The sequence below is a fragment of the Leucopleurus acutus genome (assembly GCF_964270905.1).
Source record: "Leucopleurus acutus genome assembly, chromosome: 15".
Taxonomy (NCBI): domain Eukaryota; kingdom Metazoa; phylum Chordata; class Mammalia; order Artiodactyla; family Delphinidae; genus Leucopleurus; species Leucopleurus acutus.
Window position 1 is genome coordinate 69,641,949 of NC_139157.1, and position 21,539 is coordinate 69,663,487.

General features: G+C 41.0%; 1 protein-coding gene across 7 annotated transcripts in view; it reads left to right on the forward strand.

Annotated features, from left to right (window-relative positions):
• The first annotated feature begins 3,257 nt into the window (after positions 1–3,257).
• SYNCRIP (synaptotagmin binding cytoplasmic RNA interacting protein) overlaps positions 3,258–21,539 on the forward strand; it is a 29,264-nt gene continuing 10,982 nt past the window's right edge. For 3 of the 7 annotated variants that reach the window (XM_082855654.1, XM_082855655.1, XM_082855651.1), the window contains exons 1-10: positions 3,258–3,455; positions 4,829–4,988; positions 5,679–5,797; positions 5,925–6,032; positions 8,833–8,946; positions 9,046–9,222; positions 17,087–17,222; positions 18,418–18,623; positions 20,813–20,962; positions 21,285–21,406. In XM_082855654.1, coding sequence (XP_082711780.1) covers positions 4,841–4,988; positions 5,679–5,797; positions 5,925–6,032; positions 8,833–8,946; positions 9,046–9,222; positions 17,087–17,222; positions 18,418–18,623; positions 20,813–20,962; positions 21,285–21,406 — 1,280 coding nt within the window. In that variant the 5' untranslated portion in view covers positions 3,258–3,455; positions 4,829–4,840. Of the gene's footprint in view, positions 3,456–4,828; positions 4,989–5,678; positions 5,798–5,924; positions 6,033–8,832; positions 9,223–17,086; positions 17,223–18,417; positions 18,624–20,812; positions 20,963–21,284; positions 21,407–21,539 lie in introns of all 7 variants that reach the window. The other 4 variants (XM_082855652.1, XM_082855653.1, XM_082855650.1 and 1 more) reach the window with 2 other exon arrangements.

Here is a 21,539-nt window from a genome sequence, read left to right on the forward strand (position 1 = left end):
ATAGATGAGGAAATCGAAACTCTGAGAAGTGAACTGATTTACCCAAGCCCATGCTACCCATTAGTAGCTGATCTGGGATTAGAATCAAGGTTGTTTTGGGTCTCAGCCTATCATTCTTTGGTTCTATTCAGTAAATGCTGATATTTATTTATTGAGCATCAAATCCTGTGTTTGGTACTAAAGAGATTTCAGATAAGTAAGGACACATATTTACTGAGAATTTTTTGAGAATTTTCTTGTGCCAGATCTTTCACATACATTTCAATCTAGTCCAATGCATCTATCGTACCAAGTGAATCAATCTATCTACTAGTTTCTTGTTATTTTCTGTTTTTTTGTTTTTGTTTTTTTTTTCAGTATTATTAGGGATTCCCTATGTTTCAGTAATAGTAGTAATTCTTGGCATCAAGCCTGGAATAAGAAGTTCCGCAGGTCAGGAGGAAAATTATACCATTGTTTCTCTCAACAAGATGTCAACTGGAGAGCATAGCTGATAGCTTTTTTCTCAGGCCTGCTCAGGGCATCTCTGTCTAAGTTCCTGTCTAGGTCCTTAGTGTGTGCCATCCTGAGAAATGCCAGAATTGAAAGAAGGCCACCTGAGGCTGGGAGAATGGCAGAGATGTGGCTGGGGAGATATGTGGGACAGGTCATGGAAGGCTTTGTTGATCTAGTTAAGGATTTGGTTCTAAGTGTATTGGGGAGCTAATGAAGGGTTTTAAGCAGATCTTATCTGCATTTAAAATCCAAACACACACAGATATACACACACAGACACACACACACACACACACACACACACACACACTCATGTGCGCGCGTGCGCGTGCGGCTTTGAATGGATTAGAAAAGCTGCAAGGGTGGATGAATCAGGAGGCTCTATCATTAGTCCAGGTGGTAAGTGATGGTAGCTTATCCCCTGGGTGCAACACAGAAGTGGAGATATATTAGGCAGACAAAATTGACAGGACTTGATTAATTGATACGGCCTTGAGGGAGAAGGTACTGTCCTGAATGACTCCCTGGTTTTCAGCTAATGCTGCTGGATGCAAGTGAGTGATGTTCACTGAGATGGGAACTCTGGAGCTGGATGATGAAGGGGACGCTGTTGTGCTCAGTTTTTTGAAATGTTGATTTGGAGTGCCTAAAGCCCACAGAAACGTGCCGGGTGGGTAGGTTAGGCAAAGGAATTAGAGATCAAAGAAGAACTAGAGACTTCAATTTGGGAGGTCTGGTCATCTGGTAGATGACATTGCCTAGGTACAGGCTCTTCTTCTCCTTCCTCTTCCCCATTCCTCTCCTTCTCCTTCTTCTTCTCCTTCCTCCCCCTCTTCCTCCTCTTCTTCCCCCTCCCCCTCCCCCTTCCTCTCATTCTTTTTTTTTAAAGGAAAGTCTTAAAAAATAAGTGTTGGATGGTTCAGATCTGTTGTTTTTATTCATCTATAGGATTACCCAGTTTTTATTATATTTTTGTATTAAACATTTTGGTTATTTGGTTTCATTTATAACATTATCTACAACCTTCGAATTATGAACTAAAATCCCTATTGCTGAATTAGCTGAATACAACAGCAGGTCCATGTATGACAGGAAGAAATTTTAGGTAGTAGAATGCCCAGATAAACCGACTGGCTAGATAGTCTTTTGGTCAAAATATTTCAAAAATTTCCTATCTTGATCCAGTTACTAATGAAAATAATCTGGCATACGAAGTGTTTAAGCACTTTGAGGAGTATTCATCTAACTTTTTGTTTAGGAAACCAGTGAGCTCTTGTTTTTTTAATGAAAAGGACACTATTTCTGTTTTTCATTACAGCTGCATTGAACAAAATTAGTAGCCATACGGCGTCTGAAATTCAAATGCCTTTGTCTTGTCTTTCTTGTACCTAGTATACGGTTACAAAAGAAGTGTCACTACAGTTAAGATTTAATTGCCAAGATTTTCGAAAAGAAACACAGATATGCTCTTCATAGTTGCTCTAACCACGCAGCTCTGTGCTGCTGCAAGTTGCTCAAACTGTGCCGTGAGGAAGCCCTTAACTGCTGAAAAGGCCAGAGACTGAAACGGAGTATTGCACAACTCTTCACCACCCAGCGGTTTTGCTTCCAAATCTGGCTTTCGTAGCATCCCAAGGCGGGAGCCGCTCCTCGCTCCACTAGAGCCAGCCGGTTCCCCCTCAAAAGCAGCCGCGGTTTCCTCGTTCGAGCCCCGGGCGCCCCTCCCTCCACCCAAGGTTCCCGTGGAAGGGAAGCCACGCGGGCGCGGGGCCCCGGAGTTCCCACTGTCCGGCCGGGGAGACCCAGTCTCCCAGGAGGGACTCCCGCACTCGAGTCCCGCCGGCCAGGTGGACCAAAGGTCCGCGGGCTCCGCGCCGCTCCCCTCCCCCGCCGCCCCATTGTCTGCCTCGCCCCGCCCCGGGGGACACGTGCGCCTGCAGCTTCCCGAGCGAGGAGAGCGCGGGGCGGCGGCGGCGTGGACACCGCCTGGAACGACTACGCGGCCGCCGCGCCCGGGGCGGGGGCCGGGCGCGCACGGACCGGTGGGTACGCTCCGCGGAGCTGCGCTCGCGTTCCGCGCCCCCCGCCCCGTTCCCCACCGGTCCGGGACGGGGCGGGGGGTGGGGCGAGCGGGAGCTCGGTTGGGGGGCGTGCGCGTGGTGCCGCGGTGGGGGTGGGGTGGGGCGGGGTGGGGAGATGCCTGTCTCCTGACAAAGGAGAACGAGTGGGACACGCTGAGCCGGCCCGCCCCGCCCCGCTCGGAGGGGCGCGGGAGGGGGAGTGCCGGGAGGGGAAGGGGCGGGCCTTTCATTCACTCTTGGCCCCTCCGCCGCCGCCGGAGCGGAAGGGCGGGGTCTCGCGCCCTCCTGTGTGGTGAGGAGCGAGGGAGGTGGCGGGCGTGGGGGCGGAGCCCGCGGGCGCGCGTCCCGAGGCGTAAGCTACGTCGTCACGTCAGCGCGGGAGAGAGAAAGAGAGGAGCCGAGTCGGCCGGGACTGGGGGGACGGGGCCGAGAGAGCGAGGGAGGGAGCGAGCGTGCAAGCGAGGAGGGGAAGGGCGGCCACTCGTGCCTGAGCGGCCGCGGACAACACTGCGGGCGGTTGGGGAAAGGAGCAGGGAGGGGAAGAAGAAAGGCCTAGAGGAGAGGCGGACGGAGGCTGGTGGTGGTGGGAGAAGGAGAAGGAGGAGTTGGAGGCGGGCAGGGGCTGAAGGAGTGAGTGAGAGAAGCGGACGCGCGAGGGAGGGGAGGGAAGGGAAGGGGGGGTCACGCGGAGGCGCGCGCGCGCACTGGGAGCGCGCTCGGAGGCGAGTGGAACTGGATCGGGTTTGCTGCCAGCGGCGTGAGCTTCGGCCGCCATTTTACAACAGCTCCACTCGCGCCGGACCCAGGGAGCAGCGAGCACGCGTTGCCCGCAACCGGATCTCCTCGGACAGGATTCCTCCACCGCAGCCCGACGGGGAGGTAACGACCGCCGGGACCCGGGTCTGGGAGGGGAGCTCCGTGACATTGTGGAGTGAGCTGTGGGAGGACGGTGCGGGGAGAAACCGGCTTTTCTGGAAAATGGATTCCAAGGAAGAGGGGAGCACGTTGACTGGGTCTGCTTGGGAGTAGGCCGCGGCCCGCGCCGCCACTTCCTTCTCCCTTCCATGTGCTGCTGCCATTCGGGCTTTGTCTGCGGCGCTCCAGGGAGGAGGCGCCCCCGTGGCCCGCGCGGACCACGAGCGGCGGCGGAGTTGGTGCTGTCGTGGCCGTCGCCGCGGCGCGGGAGTGGGCGGAGAGGAGCCGGTCCTGTCCCGCAGCCGCGCGGCGGGGTTGGGTGGTGCTCGGGGTCCGGCGAGCGTTGGGCAGTTCGCGGAACACCCTCGCGCCGCCGGTTTGTCGGCCCCGGCCCGGGGGTGGCACCGCCGGCCCCCGCGCCGCAGTCGCTGCCGGGACCGGCGAGGGGTGGGGGGCTTGCACCGCGCGCCGCGGCGCACGTCTCGGCGGGGCGGGCGGGCGGCCGGCGGTCGCCGGCGCCCGGGGCAGAGAGAGCCATGTGTCACGGCCGAGACGGCGGCGCTGGGGGGCGGGGAGAGCCTGTGGCCTGGCGCCGCCGCGGCCTCGGTGTCGAGGGGCGAGGTTGTGCTGATGCTGCTGCTTGCTGGGGGCTCCGGCCGCGGCTTGGGGTTGCTGTTGGGAGCCGGTGACGGTGGTCTTGGCCTGGGACTCGGTGGGTTTTCGTGGAAGGAAGTTGTAGGACATTGGAAGGCGCAGAGCACGTGTTTCTGCTGGGCTCCCGGGGGCCGCAGCGGTGAGGCTGCCGCTCTGGATGCGGAGTCGGGGGCGGGCTTTGGGGTGTGCGGGTGAAGGGTGGAGAAATTGGGTGGTGGGAAGGTAGCTTGTGTGAGCGCTTTGTTCTTCGCAGGCTGTTGTTACCGATCTTTAAGCGGCAGGCGGGAAAAGCGCGCACTTCGGGGGTTTACCTTTGAGAGGGAAAAGCCCAGCTTTGCTTGCTCCACACACACCTCGTTCGCCGTACGGGCACAGCTGCATGTGGCACGCTGGCTCGTCCTCGTGCTGGTTGGGCTCCATTTGTAATGTGGTTTTTCCTAGGGAGTGTTAGCAGGTGAGTCAGGGGTGGTGCTAAGGAAAAACGTAGTGGATCCGTCCTTCTGTGCCCCGCGCTCCGAATGTGGCTTGTCAGGCGACAGTGACTTTCAAGTAAGGCCTCTTTAAAGGGAGGTGCAGGCTGACTGGTGTAGAAATTGGTAGAGAATGTAAAGATTGGGGCTCTCATATTGTCCTCTACCCTTCTTGAAGATCCTAGTTTAATTTTGCTTATTGCGTTTGAACAGATCTCTGGAAACATGGCTACAGAACATGTTAATGGAAATGGTACTGAAGAGCCCATGGATACTACTTCTGCAGTTATCCATTCAGAAAATTTTCAGACATTGCTTGATGCTGGTTTACCACAGAAAGTTGCTGAAAAACTAGATGAAATTTACGTTGCAGGTAAGAACTAACACTTGCAAAATTATATCATGAAATTTTTCTATTGGATTTCTGGCTTTGAGCTAAAATAGCAACTTTTTGTGGTTTCCAATAAGTGTGGGACCTGGAGTTTTGCCTTGTTGTGCTAGTTGTGAACTAGAGGTTAAGGTGTATAGAGGGAGGGAAGAGAAAGGGTTAGGAGGTAAAGGCTGGCTGGCCAGATGGATAAGTATACGATGGTAGCAACAGCTGCTAAATATTGGAAGCAGGCCATGTGACTTTTTGGGGGTATTTTTATAGTAGGATTCTTGTTAAATAACTTGGTAACTGTAGACTTGTAGTCTGTCTCCGTGTGGCTCTTGCTTTTTCTAGTGGTATTTGAAATTGAGTAGAGGTTCATTTGTCATGCTCGGTACTTCGTTGGTTGGTTTTAGAATTTGTGAGCCTATATATTTGCTGTAGAAATAGGGTTCAGAATTGTCTGATTTAGACACAGAACAAGATTTAAAAAAAGTGGTTGAGAGGCCTTATTTAGTTCATAATGCCGTTCAGAATGGCTAAGGTATGTGTGTTTTTCATCATATAGATGATAAGGGGGCATGGAAGAATTCTTAGTTGGCACCTATATTGGCAAACATGGTCTTTTTTAAAAAAAAAAAAAAACCTAAAAATATTAAAAGTTGACAATTAATTAAGTTTTTTCTTCTCCAGGGCTGGTTGCACATAGCGATTTAGATGAAAGAGCTATCGAAGCTTTAAAAGAATTCAATGAAGACGGCGCATTGGCAGTTCTTCAGCAGTTTAAAGACAGTGATCTCTCTCATGTTCAGGTAACATTAATCTAGTGTCAGTGTAAAAACAATAAAAAACCTGAGTAGTTTTGATAGTTCAAGTTTTATTTATTTAGGTACGTTTAAGATAACTATTGTTAAATATGATTGGAAAATTCGTTTGCAGAACAAAAGTGCCTTTTTATGTGGAGTCATGAAGACTTATAGGCAGAGAGAAAAACAGGGGACCAAAGTAGCAGATTCTAGCAAAGGACCAGATGAGGCAAAAATTAAGGTATGTCTTTAAAAACTTTCTTTTTTACTCCTTTCAGTTTTAAAGTTTTTTTTTTTTTTTCTATTTTCTAGCTTTGGTAAATATTTCTTGGGTGTGAAATGGGTGTGTGTGTTTTGTTTTTCGTGTTTTTTTTGTCTGTTTTTTGTGGGGGGTTTTGATGTTGCGAGTTAATGACCATGAGATAATTTGTTAATCTTTTGTAATTATTGTTTTTCCTGCCTTTAACAATTTGTTTCTAAAACAGTTCTGAAGTTTTTCTTCTTAGCTAGCTACTGTTTCTTAAATCTGTGTTATTGGTATTTTAAATAAAAGATTTAGAGAAATACAGCCACCATATTTTTTTAGAAACCTGCAAGTCCAGATTAACTGACAGTGGAACCAAAATGGGAGGGAATCTGCTCACCTCATACTGGTGGAGTGTGTGCATTTAGCAGCTGACTGCGTTTCTTAGGATTCTCAAGCCCCCAAATTAAATGGGTTTAGTATTTTAACACTGCTTTCTTTTCCTTCCATTAGTATGGGTTTTTAAGGCCAATTTGTTCATTTCTAGAAGCAGCTTTTAAGGATAAAATGGATTACTGTGGAAATGTAAATGAGGAAACTGAGGCTGAGGGTAGGTTTCATTTGCGCTCCCCCCACCCCCAAAGTCAGAAGAGTAAATGGCCTCAAAGTCAACTAGGTTTTGATCTTGGTGTTTTTTAGTTGTGTTGACTGTTTAGTTCATAGAAAATATGACGGTGATCATACTAGTTTTAATCTGGTACTCTTAATACAGTGTGCCACTGCTCTTGAACCAAGGGTTATGGTTTAAGAAAATAAGTTACTAGGAACAATAGAGGTGTCAGGTGTGTTTTAATGCTGTGGGAAGAGAGAAGCTTGGAATATGGAGTTAGACATTAAGGCTATCTATAAGTTTGAGCCTTTTGCAGTAGTAGCTGTGGGTGAATGGTGTTTGAGCTATAAGTTTAGTTTTTCCAAAGAAATGGAATATAGTTGTTACTCATTGTAATTAATCAGTTGCAATTAAGTCTATACTGAGACAGTTATTAAAATTTTATGAAAAATTGAAAATTTCGTTTGTGAGATTCGGTTCTATCTTTGGAAGGGAGTGGCTTAAAGCATTAGTGTGACTTAAATTGTGGCAAGAAGGCAGACTTTTTTTCTTTTAACATCTTTATTGTAGTTTCTGCTGTATAACAAAATGAATCAGCTTATGTGCAAACGTATATCCCCTTCCTCTTGCATCTCCCTCCCACCCTCCTAATCCCACCCCTCTAGGTGGTCGCAAAGCACCCAGCTGATCTCCCTGTGCTACGTGGCTGCTTCCCACTAGCTATCTATTTTACATTTGGTAGTGTGTATATGTCCATGCCACTCTCTCACTTTGTCCCAGCTTACCCTTTCCCCTCCCCGCGTCCTCAAGTCCATTTTCTCTACGTCGAAGACAGACATTTTTATAGGATGTTTTTCAGAGGGAATAAGTTTTTCCTTTTTGTTTTTAGCGAGTGACATAAGAGGTATTATTTGGGTCACTTAAAGATTACAGTGAAAGAAGCGCAGGGATTACATATGGGAAAAAGGGAAGAAGGAGCCATTTAATGGTTTAGTTTATGTGATAGTAATAGATTTGAGTTTATTTTTGTTACTAACCCAATGTTGCACTGTTAAGCACATATATTTGGAGATAATAGAAAAAGACTACTTAAAACATGTAGCACTTTCTGGGCTTTTTTGTTAAGACAATTTAGGAATAAAGGAGTTATCAGTTACAGTATGTTTTCATAATATATTTTATGTTCTTTGGGTAGAAAATATTTAAAATCTATCTAGGTGTTTTCATTTTCAAAGACTAAAGTGACCCCCAAATCACTTAATAGCATTTTGATAAGTTTTGTCCTGTGCCTAGTGTTTCTTTTTATTTCAGAATTTATCATCTAATTATTGGGTTGCTTTTATTATTCAGAAAACCAGTTTTGTGCTTTGTGGGTGAGATGGTGGAAAAGGAATAATACTTGTTTTTTCCTTAGGCTAACTTTTTTCTAGTCTTTTTGCTTATAATAGAAGATGAAGAGAAATTTTTAATGCTCTGAGTAAATATGAGTTGTGTAAATTTAACAGTTCACTTTTAGGGAGGTAATATATAGAGGTTATGTCACATTGTTGCAGCTTCATAAAGTTTTCAAAATCATTTTGGCTCTCATTTTTTCTGAGTGATCCATGCTATCCTGTGAAGCATGGTACTTGAATGTCAGATGAATAAGAGGTCATTTTTCCTGCAACCCCTAAGTTTCTGGACTTAATTGGAGGAGTGTAATTTCTATAAAGGTTGGTGAAACTCCCAGAATGGCGGTAGGTACCTAGAAGTGTGGGTTACAGGGAAATTTATTGGGTAAGAAAGCTAGATTTGGGAGAGAGAAGTTATCCATCTCTTTCTTTAGGAGAGAATTATTTTCAGCCTAATTAGGTGCAGTCCTTTTTTAGAAGGGCCGAATAGGTACACGTTGCCTTGAAAGTTGTTGACGGATCAATATTTAGTGTTGTTCACTGAGCACTACTCAGTAATTAATTGGAGACCAGAAAATAATTTGACCAGGATCCTGAAATTTTCATTATAAATTAGGGCATATTATAAATTACAAGCATACATTAAAAGGGGAATTCTGAAACACAACAGAAATCTGTAAGTAGGCAATGTTGCAAAGATCCATGGAAAGATTTGAACAAGATTGATTTTAAACTGCTCAATGTATGGGTGTGGTCTCATGAATGAAATGTATTGATGACATTTGAACTTTTTAAGGCGCTCTTGGAAAGAACAGGATACACACTCGATGTGACCACTGGACAGAGGAAGTATGGGGGACCGCCTCCAGATTCCGTTTATTCAGGTCAGCAGCCTTCTGTTGGCACTGAGGTAAAGAGACTAAAAACTTGTACCCTTTGTAGTAAATGTACAGGTGTCTGGTTCCCTAAAGAAACTCTCCATGGTTTTTACTTCGTATTTAATTTACAGATATTTGTAGGGAAGATCCCAAGAGATCTGTTTGAGGATGAACTTGTTCCATTGTTTGAAAAAGCTGGACCTATATGGGATCTTCGTCTAATGATGGATCCACTAACTGGTCTCAATAGAGGTTATGCGTTTGTCACTTTTTGTACAAAAGAAGCAGCTCAGGAGGCTGTTAAACTGGTGAGTTTTTTTTTCTTTTCAGTTTTCACATTCTCTGTTTTCATTTAAAGCCAGGACTTTTCTTAATTGTGTTAACCAAAGGTTTTTGAAGTGCTGATTAGGCACTGTCCCATTTTCTATGTACACATTGTAGCAGTATTTTTTGCATGTATAGTTGAACTGACTCAGGATGTATAAGGTAGTGTGGTGGAGTTGAAGTTACTGGTGCTTTGAATTTGGCTTAGCGATTTTTTTTTTTTTTTTTTTAAGGAGCGTTAAAAGGTTTAAGAAAGTAACTGTAATAGATAGGGCTCTTAAAGGACCATATCTGGCTGTCCCTTTTTCGAAAATGTTTCACAAAGACATTGTGATGATAACTTTCTAGTTAATGAAATAAAGGATTTTATGTTGAATGGCAGTGTCTGATTTAAAAGTACTAGATGTCGGGTGAGGACCTAGTTATTTTCCCAATTTAAAGAATTTTAATGTTTCAAACTATGGCTTATATAATTCTCCTTCAAATTAGTTTTATTAAATTCTGTGACAGGTAGTTTCTGTGTTTTGTAGTTGAAGATGGAAGTTAATTTCAATCCAAGAAACACATCAAAAAGTACAGCTGGGGAGGAACTTTTGTAAATGGTTCACTATAGCAGATGATGTTCGTTAGTTTTGCATTATCTGACTTACACACGTTTTATGGGTACTTCTAAGCAAACTTGAACTCCTTAGAGTGATTTCATCCTGAATTTTATTTTTCCTTCCCTCACCATCATATATATCACCTTTTTTTTTTTTTTTTTTTTTTTTGCGGTACGCGTGCCTCACTGTTGCGGCCTCTCCCGTTGCGGAGCACAGGCTCCGGACGCGCAGGCTCAGTGGCCATGGCTCACGGGCCCAGCCGCTCCGCAGCATGTGGGATCTTCCCGGACCGGGGCACGAACCCGTGTCCCCTGCATTGGCAGGCGGACTCTCAACCACTGCACCACCAGGGAAGCCCATATATATCACATTTTAAGGCAAACCTTAAGGAGAAAAAGAAAACAAATATACTTACTTGGTTTTGCTTTTTGTATTGCTTGGATCTCTCCATTGGTGTGTGTAATTGAACATTGTAAAGGTTAAAATTAGAAAGGTATGCTACTTGGGAAGAATAAAGAATTCAGGAGTTTAGATATTTCTTTTTAAATCATGGCTGATTTTCTTTTCTTTCAAAGAGTGCTTTCTATTTCAGAAGGGAGAGTATGTATAGCTCTAGGGGTCCATTCAATGGTAACCTTTGAACTGTCATGTTTTTAGTTTAAACAGTTCAGGTAAAACTGAGGACTCTTTAGAGTTCTGGAAAGATACTTTAGGAGTCATCCAGTTGAATCTATAAAAGAATAGAACGTTTTGCTAGGTAGTAATAAAGTAGCAGTAAGTTTCAGTGTTGAAATACATAATGATTGAGAAGGCAATGAGACTATCTTACTGCAAAAAGCTAGTACAGAATTTAATGATGTCAGATCCAGTTTATTTATGACGTATTACATAAAGCTTTAGTTTTGCTTAATAGGTGTGATTATTTAGTGTTACAAGTAATGATTTGTGTATTAATATTTTTTAAAGGAATCATTAAACAAACATTTGTAGACTACTTTTTGTTGCCAAAATACACTAATTATGGTAGGTCGTCACTAGAATTTATTTCTAGATGATGTTCAGAATTCTTATAGTAAAGAAACATCATTAGAAGATGTTATATAATCCAGTCCTAACATCACTATTTTGAGTGCCAATAAGTACACATGAAATATGTCTCAGTTTGGGCAATTGCCTTGGCTTAACAGATCATGTAGTCCAAAGTTGCATTGCTGTAGGCTTAGAGTAGTCTTAGTAATATAGTTAAGTTTTTCAAGTGTAACACAGAAATTTCCAGGTAGCCAAACAGCCATTTTGATTGGTCTGTGAGCTAGCTCTTGTCCTAAATCTTTTAACATTTTTTTCTGGGTTTGTGGTTTGAGTCCTTATCTGGGGGCATAATTATTTTTTACTATCTGATGAATAGGAGGCTCTGTGCTTTATTGTCTTTTTAAGGGTATTCTTAGCACTGGGATGAATTGGACGTATTGTCATTGCTTTTTTAAAAAGGATGCTTTACCATAGCTAGGACTATGGTGATAATAGAATTGGGAGATTTGCCTTAATGCAACAGTAGAAGAAAGGACTAGGCTTTTGAGGAAATGAAACATTCTAGAGAAATAAAAAACTGAAGTTGATTAGGATGTTTTTTGCTACCTTGTTTTGATTCCTGGAAGTGAGTACCCTTCCTAAATGTATTTTTTAAGGAAGCATATTTTGAAAACTACTTCTACTCGTATCATGTCACGAGTCTACTTGAATTACAGCTTTATCCAAGGTGAATTTTTATATAAGGTAGTTGAACTGTTGTTCTAGTTGCACATAATCAGATGTTGAGAAAATGCCTTTTTTACGTTATTTATAGATGAGGCAAGATTGAAGCACCATCTTTTTGCTTTCCTGTACTTTGTGTCTTGAGAAATACCTTCGACTGAGTTGAGATAGTTTATATATTCAGCCTTATTTTTTGATGTTATTCAACAACGACCCCCCCCCCCAAAAGACTAGATTTTAAGTTTGCATCTGAATTATTTGTCAAATGGGTTGATGTTAACAGCTGAAGAAGAGGCATGAAGTTAGAAGCAACTGCAAACTTCTTAATGACCCTATTTTCAGCTAACATCTGCCTTGTATTTGGGGGAATAAGAAAATTCATCCCTAAATGATGACAATGTAGCTAAGGAAGCAAGATTTAAATTTGTGAAAAGGTGAATAATAGCTACCACTTGTGCTTGTTGAGGCACAGGAGCTGTGCTAGGTGCTACATTATTACCTTTAAAGATCACTTCAACTCATTCTTCAAGGTAAGTGAAATATCTTCCTTTTGCAGTAGCATAAATAGTCTGGGTGGCTTGCCCAGAGCTGTACTGGTTTAGTTTGATACCAGGTTTGTTTCGCATGTGCTTATCGTTAATTAGACATAACAATTTAAGCCAGCAGTATAAGTTATGTTGCCAGGTAGCCTGATTCTTCAAATTATGTAGTGGTTTAGGTAGTGTTAAAAGGAATTCAGAGTGTAAGTCGTCTCTACTGCCAAATTTATTTTTGGCATCTAACCAATTTGTACCAGCTTCCTGCTACCATCCTAGCCTAAGGTACCATTTGAAGAATCCTTCTAGCTAGTCTCACTGCTTTCCATTGCTCCTTTACAGTCTTACCTTTTAGCTGTGTAGATTAGATCGCAACAGTCCCATGCTGAAAACTCTAATAATGGCTTCCAAACAAGGTTCTATCTGATCAGGTTTTTGCTTATCTCTCTCTTCCCATTCTTCTTTATTACCCTTCCATCCACACTTTGCCTTTTTTGTCCTCCACAAAAGCTATGAGCATTTCCATCTCAAGGCTGCCTTCTGTTCTTTCTCCCACTTCTCCCAGTTAGCACAGCTGCTGTCTTATCAATCAGGTTTTCTTAGAAGGCATTTCTAAGAAAGGCTTACCACCCAGTTGCCCCATGACAGTATACTGAACATGATAAAAAAAGGAATGCTTAGATGTACTTAAAATTATTTTTTAACTTTGAAAGATTATTTGCTTCTCTCTTCCCATCAGAAAATTTGCTCTTTTTTCCTGTATCCCCAGCATTTAGAACAGTGCCATTATAGAGTAGGTACTAGGTAAATAACCTGACTGGCTGACCAGGCAAGTGTGTATATGTATTTGTGTGGTGTGCTGCTGGAATTGGAGCCCAGGGTGCTACTGGCTCTGCAGTGCCCATTATGGTTCCTATACAGTGGAAGTGTCCTACTGAAAATACCTTTGTTACAAAGACTGGAATACTGACCTCTATTTGCACATTAAGGGTTATGACTTTAATAGCCACTGATAGTTTATCACCACAGTGGTTGTATACACCAGTGTACAACCATTTTGATGAATGCAGCTGGCAAGACAGGTCGACAGAATATTTTAGTAGCAATTAGCAAGTGTTTAGTGTGTTTAACATGAAAACTTTTACTATGGCCATACAAGGTAGTTTGATCCAGTTCTTGACTTTGGTGTTTCTAGGACTTGAGAGGCTAACTACAATTAAAGTGGAAGCAAGTGGTTCACAGGGTAAAGGAGGGATGAAGGGATCGATTGCTTTCGGTTGAGGTTGTTAGAGAACGCTTTGTGATAAAAAGGTGTGAGCAGGGCAGTGAAGGAAATAGATGAATAGTTGAAGCACTGTTTTGTGGGAAGGGAGGTAAAACTTGTATAAAGTCAGTGCTAGAAGGCAGTAGGCATGACTGCTGGGCTGAGTTGCATGGTGCTATTAAAGTTTTGAGCCTTTGTATGGGTTGCATGATGTAAATAACGGTATAGGTTCTTTTTTTTAATCAGTGATATGAATGAGGGCATAGTTGGACTGCTTGGAACGTTTGGTGACTTGAATCTATATGTAGTGGTTAATGCCATGGATGGCAAAATAAGGATCTGAAAAGATTTTGATAGCCTGGGACAGTAGTTTACACCAGCAGGATGGAATTGAGTGGGGCTGAGAGTCAAGTCCTATACATGACTAATCCACAAGTAAGCTGTAGTGTGTTAGTGGTGTGGTGTGATTCCCAAATAAGCCAAGATAATCATGGACTACATGTTGCAGAGGCCTGGTGTTTAGAAGTGTAAGAATAGTCTCCAGCTTACTCTAGACTCCTCAGTCTGCCTCTATAGGATTGTGTTATGGATGTCACTGTTTGATGACACTCTGGGAGGCAGTTCCCAATTTCAGAGAAGTAATGATTAGCCAAGCATAGAAGGGGGATTGAGTCCTAAGCATTGTGTGCAGGTATATGAAGTGCTGTCATTTGGAGGAGGAAATAGATTTATTGTAGAATTTTTAGGGAAGTAGGTTTGGCTCAAGGTAAAGAAGACTTAAATGGACGGGCTTGGGAGGTAGCGGCTTTGCTGCTGTAAGGGTTAGGACTGAGCAGCTACTTCTGGATCAGTTTTCTAAGTCCGAGATTGCTGAATTTCTGGGGATTTGGTAACTGATTGGCTATAAGGGAAGGAAAGAGTGAATTGATATTTTGAACGTAGATGATGGGAATGTTCCAGACTGTACAACTCATTTTGGTGTTCCGAAATACTGAAACTGCATTGGTTAATGTTCAAAGTTCATCTTTATTTTATTTGGTTACCTCACTGTTACTGGATCTGAAAGCTAGATTTCTAAAATTTGTTAACTTCAGTGCCTACTCTTCTAGAGTTTGGAAAACATTACGTTTTCTTTTTTATTTTGATACTATCATATCGTCCTGATTACTAACCCTTGAGAGTAAGGGTTTATCAGCATTAAATTAGAATCTCTATTAAGGATCAGAACAGTTGTTTTGGTAATGTTTTTCTACCATCCAAGTCACTGTTAACTCACCTGCTAACACCTGCTAGGATGCAAAGTTTATTTTCGAATTTAAGGTGATAGATTGGTCTTAAAAATGCTAGAGTGAGAAAAGTTAAACAACTCAAATATACTTATAAAAGTGCATGCTTAACCTGTAGATGGGGCATTTCTTTAAGGAATGTTTATTTCTAGGCACGTTTGCTTTATTTGGACAGTATGCTATGTGCAGAGGGTCACCTTTGCTCCTTTAATGACTTCTTTTCATTGGAGAGCCAATTTACTCTTTATGGGTCAGCTATAATTGTTCCAGTTTTTTAAATTAAAAAAATGTGGATGAAAAGTTAGTTTTCTTTATAAATCCTACTAAATATTCATGTCTTCATATTGTTCAGAGACTACAGTCATTTAAATACCTTCTACCTACCCCGCCTTGATTAACCATAGTGAGGATAGGTTAGAAAGGAAGAAACTTTACATTTGTAGATAATAATAGAAACAGTCATTACTATTTTGAGGCAGCATTGTTAAGTAAATAGTCTCTGCTCTTAGAATATTTGGAAAGAAATACAATAAAGGGAAAATGATACCAAATTGTCATCTTCAAAATAACTTCTCTTTCTCCCTTTTTAAAACTGTATTTCCTTCCATTCTTTTTCTGATTTTAATTGTTTTTGTCAATTTCTGGAGTTACAGACTAAATGACCAGATTGAAAGCCATTGATTTGTCACTAAGGCTGGCTACTTGATCCTTAGATATAAAAATCTAGGGAATGTACATGTCGTAAAGCAGTTTATTGTGTTCTAAAGTTAACTTGTTTGTGTAATAGGGTATTGTAGTCTACTTGTCCATAATCCCATGCAATGGTGGATTCAGCCATAGGTCTAATATCTGCCTGTAACCGCATATTTTTATTTTTAAGAGGTGTTTGGTCTAAATAGAATATAAATGGTATGAGAAAATGAAGTCCAGGGCAGGATTTCTTAACCTCAGCACTATTAATGTTTTAGAGTACATAACTTTTTATTATGCTGGACTATTTTGTGAATTGTAGGATGTTTAATAACATCTCTGGCCTCTACCTACCCACTAAATACCAACAGCAAACCCCACCTCTAGTTGACCAAAATGTGTGTGTGTCGGAGGGCAGCAAATCACTCCTGTTGGAAACTGCTGATCTGTGTTAACATAGAAGGGTGTTTTTGTTGGCCTTTATAGGATTTAGGGATTGCAGAATATTTGGTTGAGCTCAAATCTACAGGTATGCAGAGGAGTTTAGATGGTGAAGTTTCAGGGAAAGCGTTATAGTCAGAGGTTGAGCAGTATGAAAACTGTTTGAGAACTGATGTAAATAGCCGAGATTATAGTATTGTGGAGAAAAGGGAGAAGTGGTAGGGATTTTAGGACGGACTTAATGACATCCAAGGGTTTAAACTTTGTTTTGCTGATGCGGAGTCCATTGTGGGATTCTTTTTCAATAGGCAAAGTTGTGATTTAAAAAAAAATGTCACCAGCATAAGTGTAAAGCATAGAGAGAATCCTGAGATCATGATGCCCAGAGACTTGGATAAGCGTGAACGGAGTCGGTGGGGTAAAAAGTACAAAACTGTTCTGAACTGAAGGAAGGATGTTTGAACTTCATGTTTAATTTTGAATATCTGGAGATGGAGAAAAAGGGAGAGGGAGGAATCAGTTTTCTGACTTGTCTGTATTTTCTTCACTTATACCTGATATACCTGTTACGCAAGAATGGGAATAACAGGGATAGGAACTTTTTGGGTTTTGCCTCTGCGGTATTCCGTTTTATGGAATATGGTTACTTAAAGATTGTTTACTTTTTACTGTAGTTTTATAGTAGTTTACCATAATCTACTTGTCTTTCTCCAACTTCATTGTAGGCTTGGTGAAAATAAAATGGGGGAGAAAGTTGGATCTGATTCAGAATAACAAGGTTCTCCTTTTAGATTTAAGTATTTGAAGCCAGAAATCCGTTATTGTAACTTTTTACAAGTGATTAGGGGAGATGGAAAAATAAGATTTAAGCGCTGATTAATAGAAAGGCAGAAAGCTTGCTGGCACTGGAATCTGTTTCCCTTGCATGAGAATAGTCGGAAGGATGAATTTAAGTAGAAAATAAGGTATTGTGGAATCAGTAATTTGGAATTTAAGCTGCTTACAGACTAGATTCTTACCAATTTGCTAAATTTCAAGGACTTGACAATTTTTTGCTTTAATTCATAAACTTGGTTAGTGTGTTTTGTCAGTACAATCTTCCTGTCTCAGATTATAATTTTTTAAAGGATAAAAATACTTGATAAACCTAAGTGTTGAAGTTTTAATTTGTTAAAAGATTTTGCTTTTGTATATGGGATTTGCATATCTTTCTATAATGAGCACCTATAGTAGGATATTTTAAGTATTTTTAAAACATGCACTTTTCCGCCTTTCAGTATAATAATCATGAAATTCGTTCTGGAAAACACATTGGTGTCTGCATCTCCGTTGCCAACAACAGGCTTTTTGTGGGCTCTATTCCTAAGAGTAAAACCAAGGAACAGATTCTTGAAGAATTTAGCAAAGTAACAGGTAAGTTGGGTTTACTTGGAAGGAGGTTCAACTTCTAATACTTAAGGTAATGTCATGCTTTTGTGTGCCAAGCACTGTTTTAAGCACTGCATTTATTGACTCGTATTCTCACTATAGCCATATAAGATGAGTAACTCCATTTTTCAGATTAAAAAATAGAAGGTTTTGGGAAATAACTTGCTGAATGTTATGTAGTTAGTAAGGAATACGGCTGGGATTTGAACTCAGTCTGCAGAATCATTGTTGTGCTTCTCCTGTTTTGGAAAATTGTATTTCTTTCTGTGTTTTTATGCATTTTGAGGTGCTAGTTGACATTCTTAGTAAAAATGTTTGATAAGTAATAACCTGATTTTCCAAATTACAGGAATGGTAAGTACTCTTGCTATAAGCAGAGATTATACTTTGTCAGTATGGTGTAATTTCTTTGAATTGTAAAGCATTTTTTATAAGTTTCCAAGTGACAGGCTTTTGTCATTTGGAGACTAGAAAAAATAGTTTTGTCTGCCTAGAATATTTAGCAAATTATCAGCCTGTTACCAATTTCCAGGAACATTTGAAATTCTTATACAATACTAAGATAGTCTCTATTTCATTTGAAGTAAAACCATGTCTGAGGCCAGAAAAGTGCCATTAAAAAATTAGTTTTTACTTGCATGGGGTGAAAAATTTCTAACCATGTCTGATTTATACTTCTGGTTTTCCTAAAACAGCTTTGTAAAGATTTCATACCTCTCTGTCATCTAATTAATGGAAGCAGAGAAAAATTTCTAACCATGTCTGACTTATACTCCTGGTTTTCCTAAAACAGCTTTGTATAGATTTCATACCTCTCTGTCATCTAATTAATGGAAGCAGAGAAAAATTTCTAACCATGTCTGACTTATACTCCTGGTTTTCCTAAAACAGCTTTGTATAGATTTCATACCTCTCTGTCATCTGATAAATGGAAGCAGAATAGTCCTCAGGTCTAAGTAAAAAGAATACATTTTCTTTTCTTGGGGATTTTTGCATTAGGAACACTTGGAAAGTGTGGATTAGGTGAATTATCTGGACCAGTTTTTTGAGAGTCCCTGGTAAAGATAAGAGATTATTTTTCATTCTGATATTCAGGTATAATATTAGGAAAATAAATCTTTTGATCTGCTTATTTTTGCTTATTTTATTTAATTTCTCTGGAATTGTTGCTTACTTTCAGAGGGTCTTACAGACGTCATTTTATACCACCAACCAGACGACAAGAAAAAAAACAGAGGCTTTTGCTTTCTTGAATATGAAGATCACAAAACAGCTGCCCAGGCAAGACGTAGGTTAATGAGTGGTAAAGTCAAGGTCTGGGGAAATGTTGGAACTGTTGAATGGGCTGATCCTATAGAAGATCCCGATCCTGAAGTTATGGCAAAGGTAATGACAATTGAGTTAAAAATTTTTTTGTGGTGTTGCTGGGAGCAGGGGTAGGCTTTAGAGAGTGGAGGGAAACTTGTGTGTGCTTCCTTAAACCATATTTTTGAAAGTGAGAGAAGGGTTCTGTGTTAAAGGCCACACACCAGAAATAAATAACAAGTGCATGGAGGGTGAATATAGGAATTTATTCATGGACCGTCAGCTACAGTTGTGTAGCCATCATACTCTTATGATAAAGTAGGTAGCCTACATGCAGTGGAGATGATTCACTTTCATTTTTGTGTGGATTCGAAGAGCAGTTTCTTTGAGTTTTTGAGAGTGGCGCCATTAAGATTACATGGTTTTTGTGTTAAAAGTCCTACTCCTAAAAATAGTGAACTGTACTGGCCTCAGCAGAGCTGCTGCAGTTAAAAGGTTTAGCTATTATTAGGTATCGTGCTTCAGCAGTCAGTTGAGACATCTATGAAAACAAACATCTCTTGAGTCAACACTTTACCAGTGCAGTTTGCAGTTAAGTTATTCTAACCTTTTAAAGAATCCTCCTTAATGACGATAGGCTAGGAAATACAACTAGTTTACTAAAATCAAGAGAGGAGTGTGAAGTGTCAGAACAGTGAATATTAAAGGGTAAATGTTTTTGAGGACAGAAAATACTTAGGATTCATTCTTTTTTCCTTTGGCTTATTAAGCTCTCATTGGTCAGCCCTTTAGATTAAGAAATTCAGATGCTACTTCAGGTATTTTAGGAGGAAGTGATAGTGTTTCTTAGCCAAAAGGTTATATTTGTAGTTGTACTTGAGGAGCTTTCAGGATTGAAGACTTTATCTTACCAGTGTTTTGAATATTGTTTCCTCTCTTCAGGGTTTCAAAAGCAGGTCCCAGTTAGTTTTGACTCCCTGTGTTAAGTTCAACAGCTATTTCAGATGGCATGGTGTTCACGTTATTAGGAAATAACCACGTCCATTTTAATTGTAAAATAATAACTAATGAAAAGTCTTGTGCATAGCATGTTTTGTTTTTTGAGCAGCAAGTACAGCAGTTTCCCATACGCACACCTGCCCACATAGCTCTGCAGCCACACACCTGCCCACATAGTTGTGCAGCCGCACACCTGCCCACACAGCTGTGCAGCCGCACACCTGCCCACATAGCTGTGCAGCCTCCTGCACGATCAGTGTCCTCACCAAAGGGGTACATTTGTCATAATCAGTGAATCTAAATCGACACATTAGTATAACTCAGTGTTTACGTTAGGATTCCCTTTTGGTGTTCTGCATCCTATGGGTTTGACAAATGTATGTTGTATCCACCATTGTAGTATCATACAGAATATTTTCATTGCCTTAAGAATCCTCTGTGATTGCCTTTTCATCTCTCGTCCCCTCATCCCTGGCACCCATTGCCCTTTTTACTGTCTCCATAGTTTTGTCTTTTCCCAAATGTCACATAGTTGGAATCATATAGTATGTAGCCAGTTAAGACAGCTTCTTTTACATTTAAGGTTCCTCCATGTCTTTTCATGGCTTGATAGCTCATTTCTTGTTTAATGTTAAGTAATATTCCATTGTCTGGATTTATTATAGTTTATCCAGTCACCTACTGAAGGACAGCTTGGTTGCTTCCAAGTTTTGGCAATTATGAATTAAGGTGCTATAAGCATGCATATACAGGGTTTTGTGTGGACGCGTTTTCACCTCTTTTGGGTAAATACCAAGGAGTGTGACTGGTGAATCATATGGTATGAAAGTATGTTTAGTTTTGTAAGAAGCTGCCAAATTATACCATTTTGCATTCTAATGCAGTGAATATGTTGTTCAATATTCTCAAAAGCATTCGATGGTGTTAGTGTCTTAGATTTTGGCCGGTCACTGTAACAGGCTTGTAATGATATCTCACTGTTTTAATTTGCAATTCCCTAATGACATGATAATTGAGCATCTCTTCCTATGCTTATTCACCATCTGTATATCTTTGGTGAGAATGTTCAGATTTTTTGCCCATTAGATCCAGCAGCATGCTCCTTGGTATTTACCCAAATGAGTTGAAATTTTAGTCTATATTTTATATTTCTGGTACTCCTCTAATGGGTTGTGACTAAAGTTAAGTTTGCAGGGTTGGGATGGTGGCATCTTGGAAACTGAATCCTTTGGAAATACATAGGAAGTTTCTGTTTCTTTCTTAAATTTCAGGTAAAAGTGCTGTTTGTACGCAACCTGGCCAATACTGTAACAGAAGAGATTTTAGAAAAGGCATTTAGTCAGTTTGGGAAACTGGAACGAGTGAAGAAATTAAAAGATTATGCTTTCATTCATTTTGATGAGCGAGATGGTGCTGTCAAGGTAAATAACTGGGGGAATTATCATAGGCATCTAACTTAGACTAATGATTTTTAGTCATCCTAAAATCAGAATGTTTTAGAAAATTGAAGGAAACTCAGAGGTCATGTAATTACTCAAGCTAACCTTTATTGGCCTTAGCAAATCGCATAACTTACTAAACTAAGTCAAAAAGATTAATAGTTGAAGAACTGGATCTTTAAATGAAATCAAGAATCCTATTTTATCTCATCCTTCTAGTGTTAATAGTAAATGATTTTTTTAACTTTAAATGAATCGTAGTTGTGAAAGGTCTCTTGTATTGATCAGTACCTACTTTTTTAAGGCTATGGAAGAAATGAATGGCAAAGACTTGGAGGGAGAAAATATTGAAATTGTTTTTGCTAAGCCACCAGATCAGAAAAGGAAAGAAAGAAAAGCTCAGAGGCAAGCTGCAAAGAATCAAATGTAAGTGAAAGTTGCACAGATTTTAATATTGATTAACTGGTGAATAACAGGTGAACAAATCTGTAACATGCCTTTACCTTTTAAAGAGGACTTGAAGTTTAACTTGAAAGCTTTGAGTCAAAGAAAACTGCCG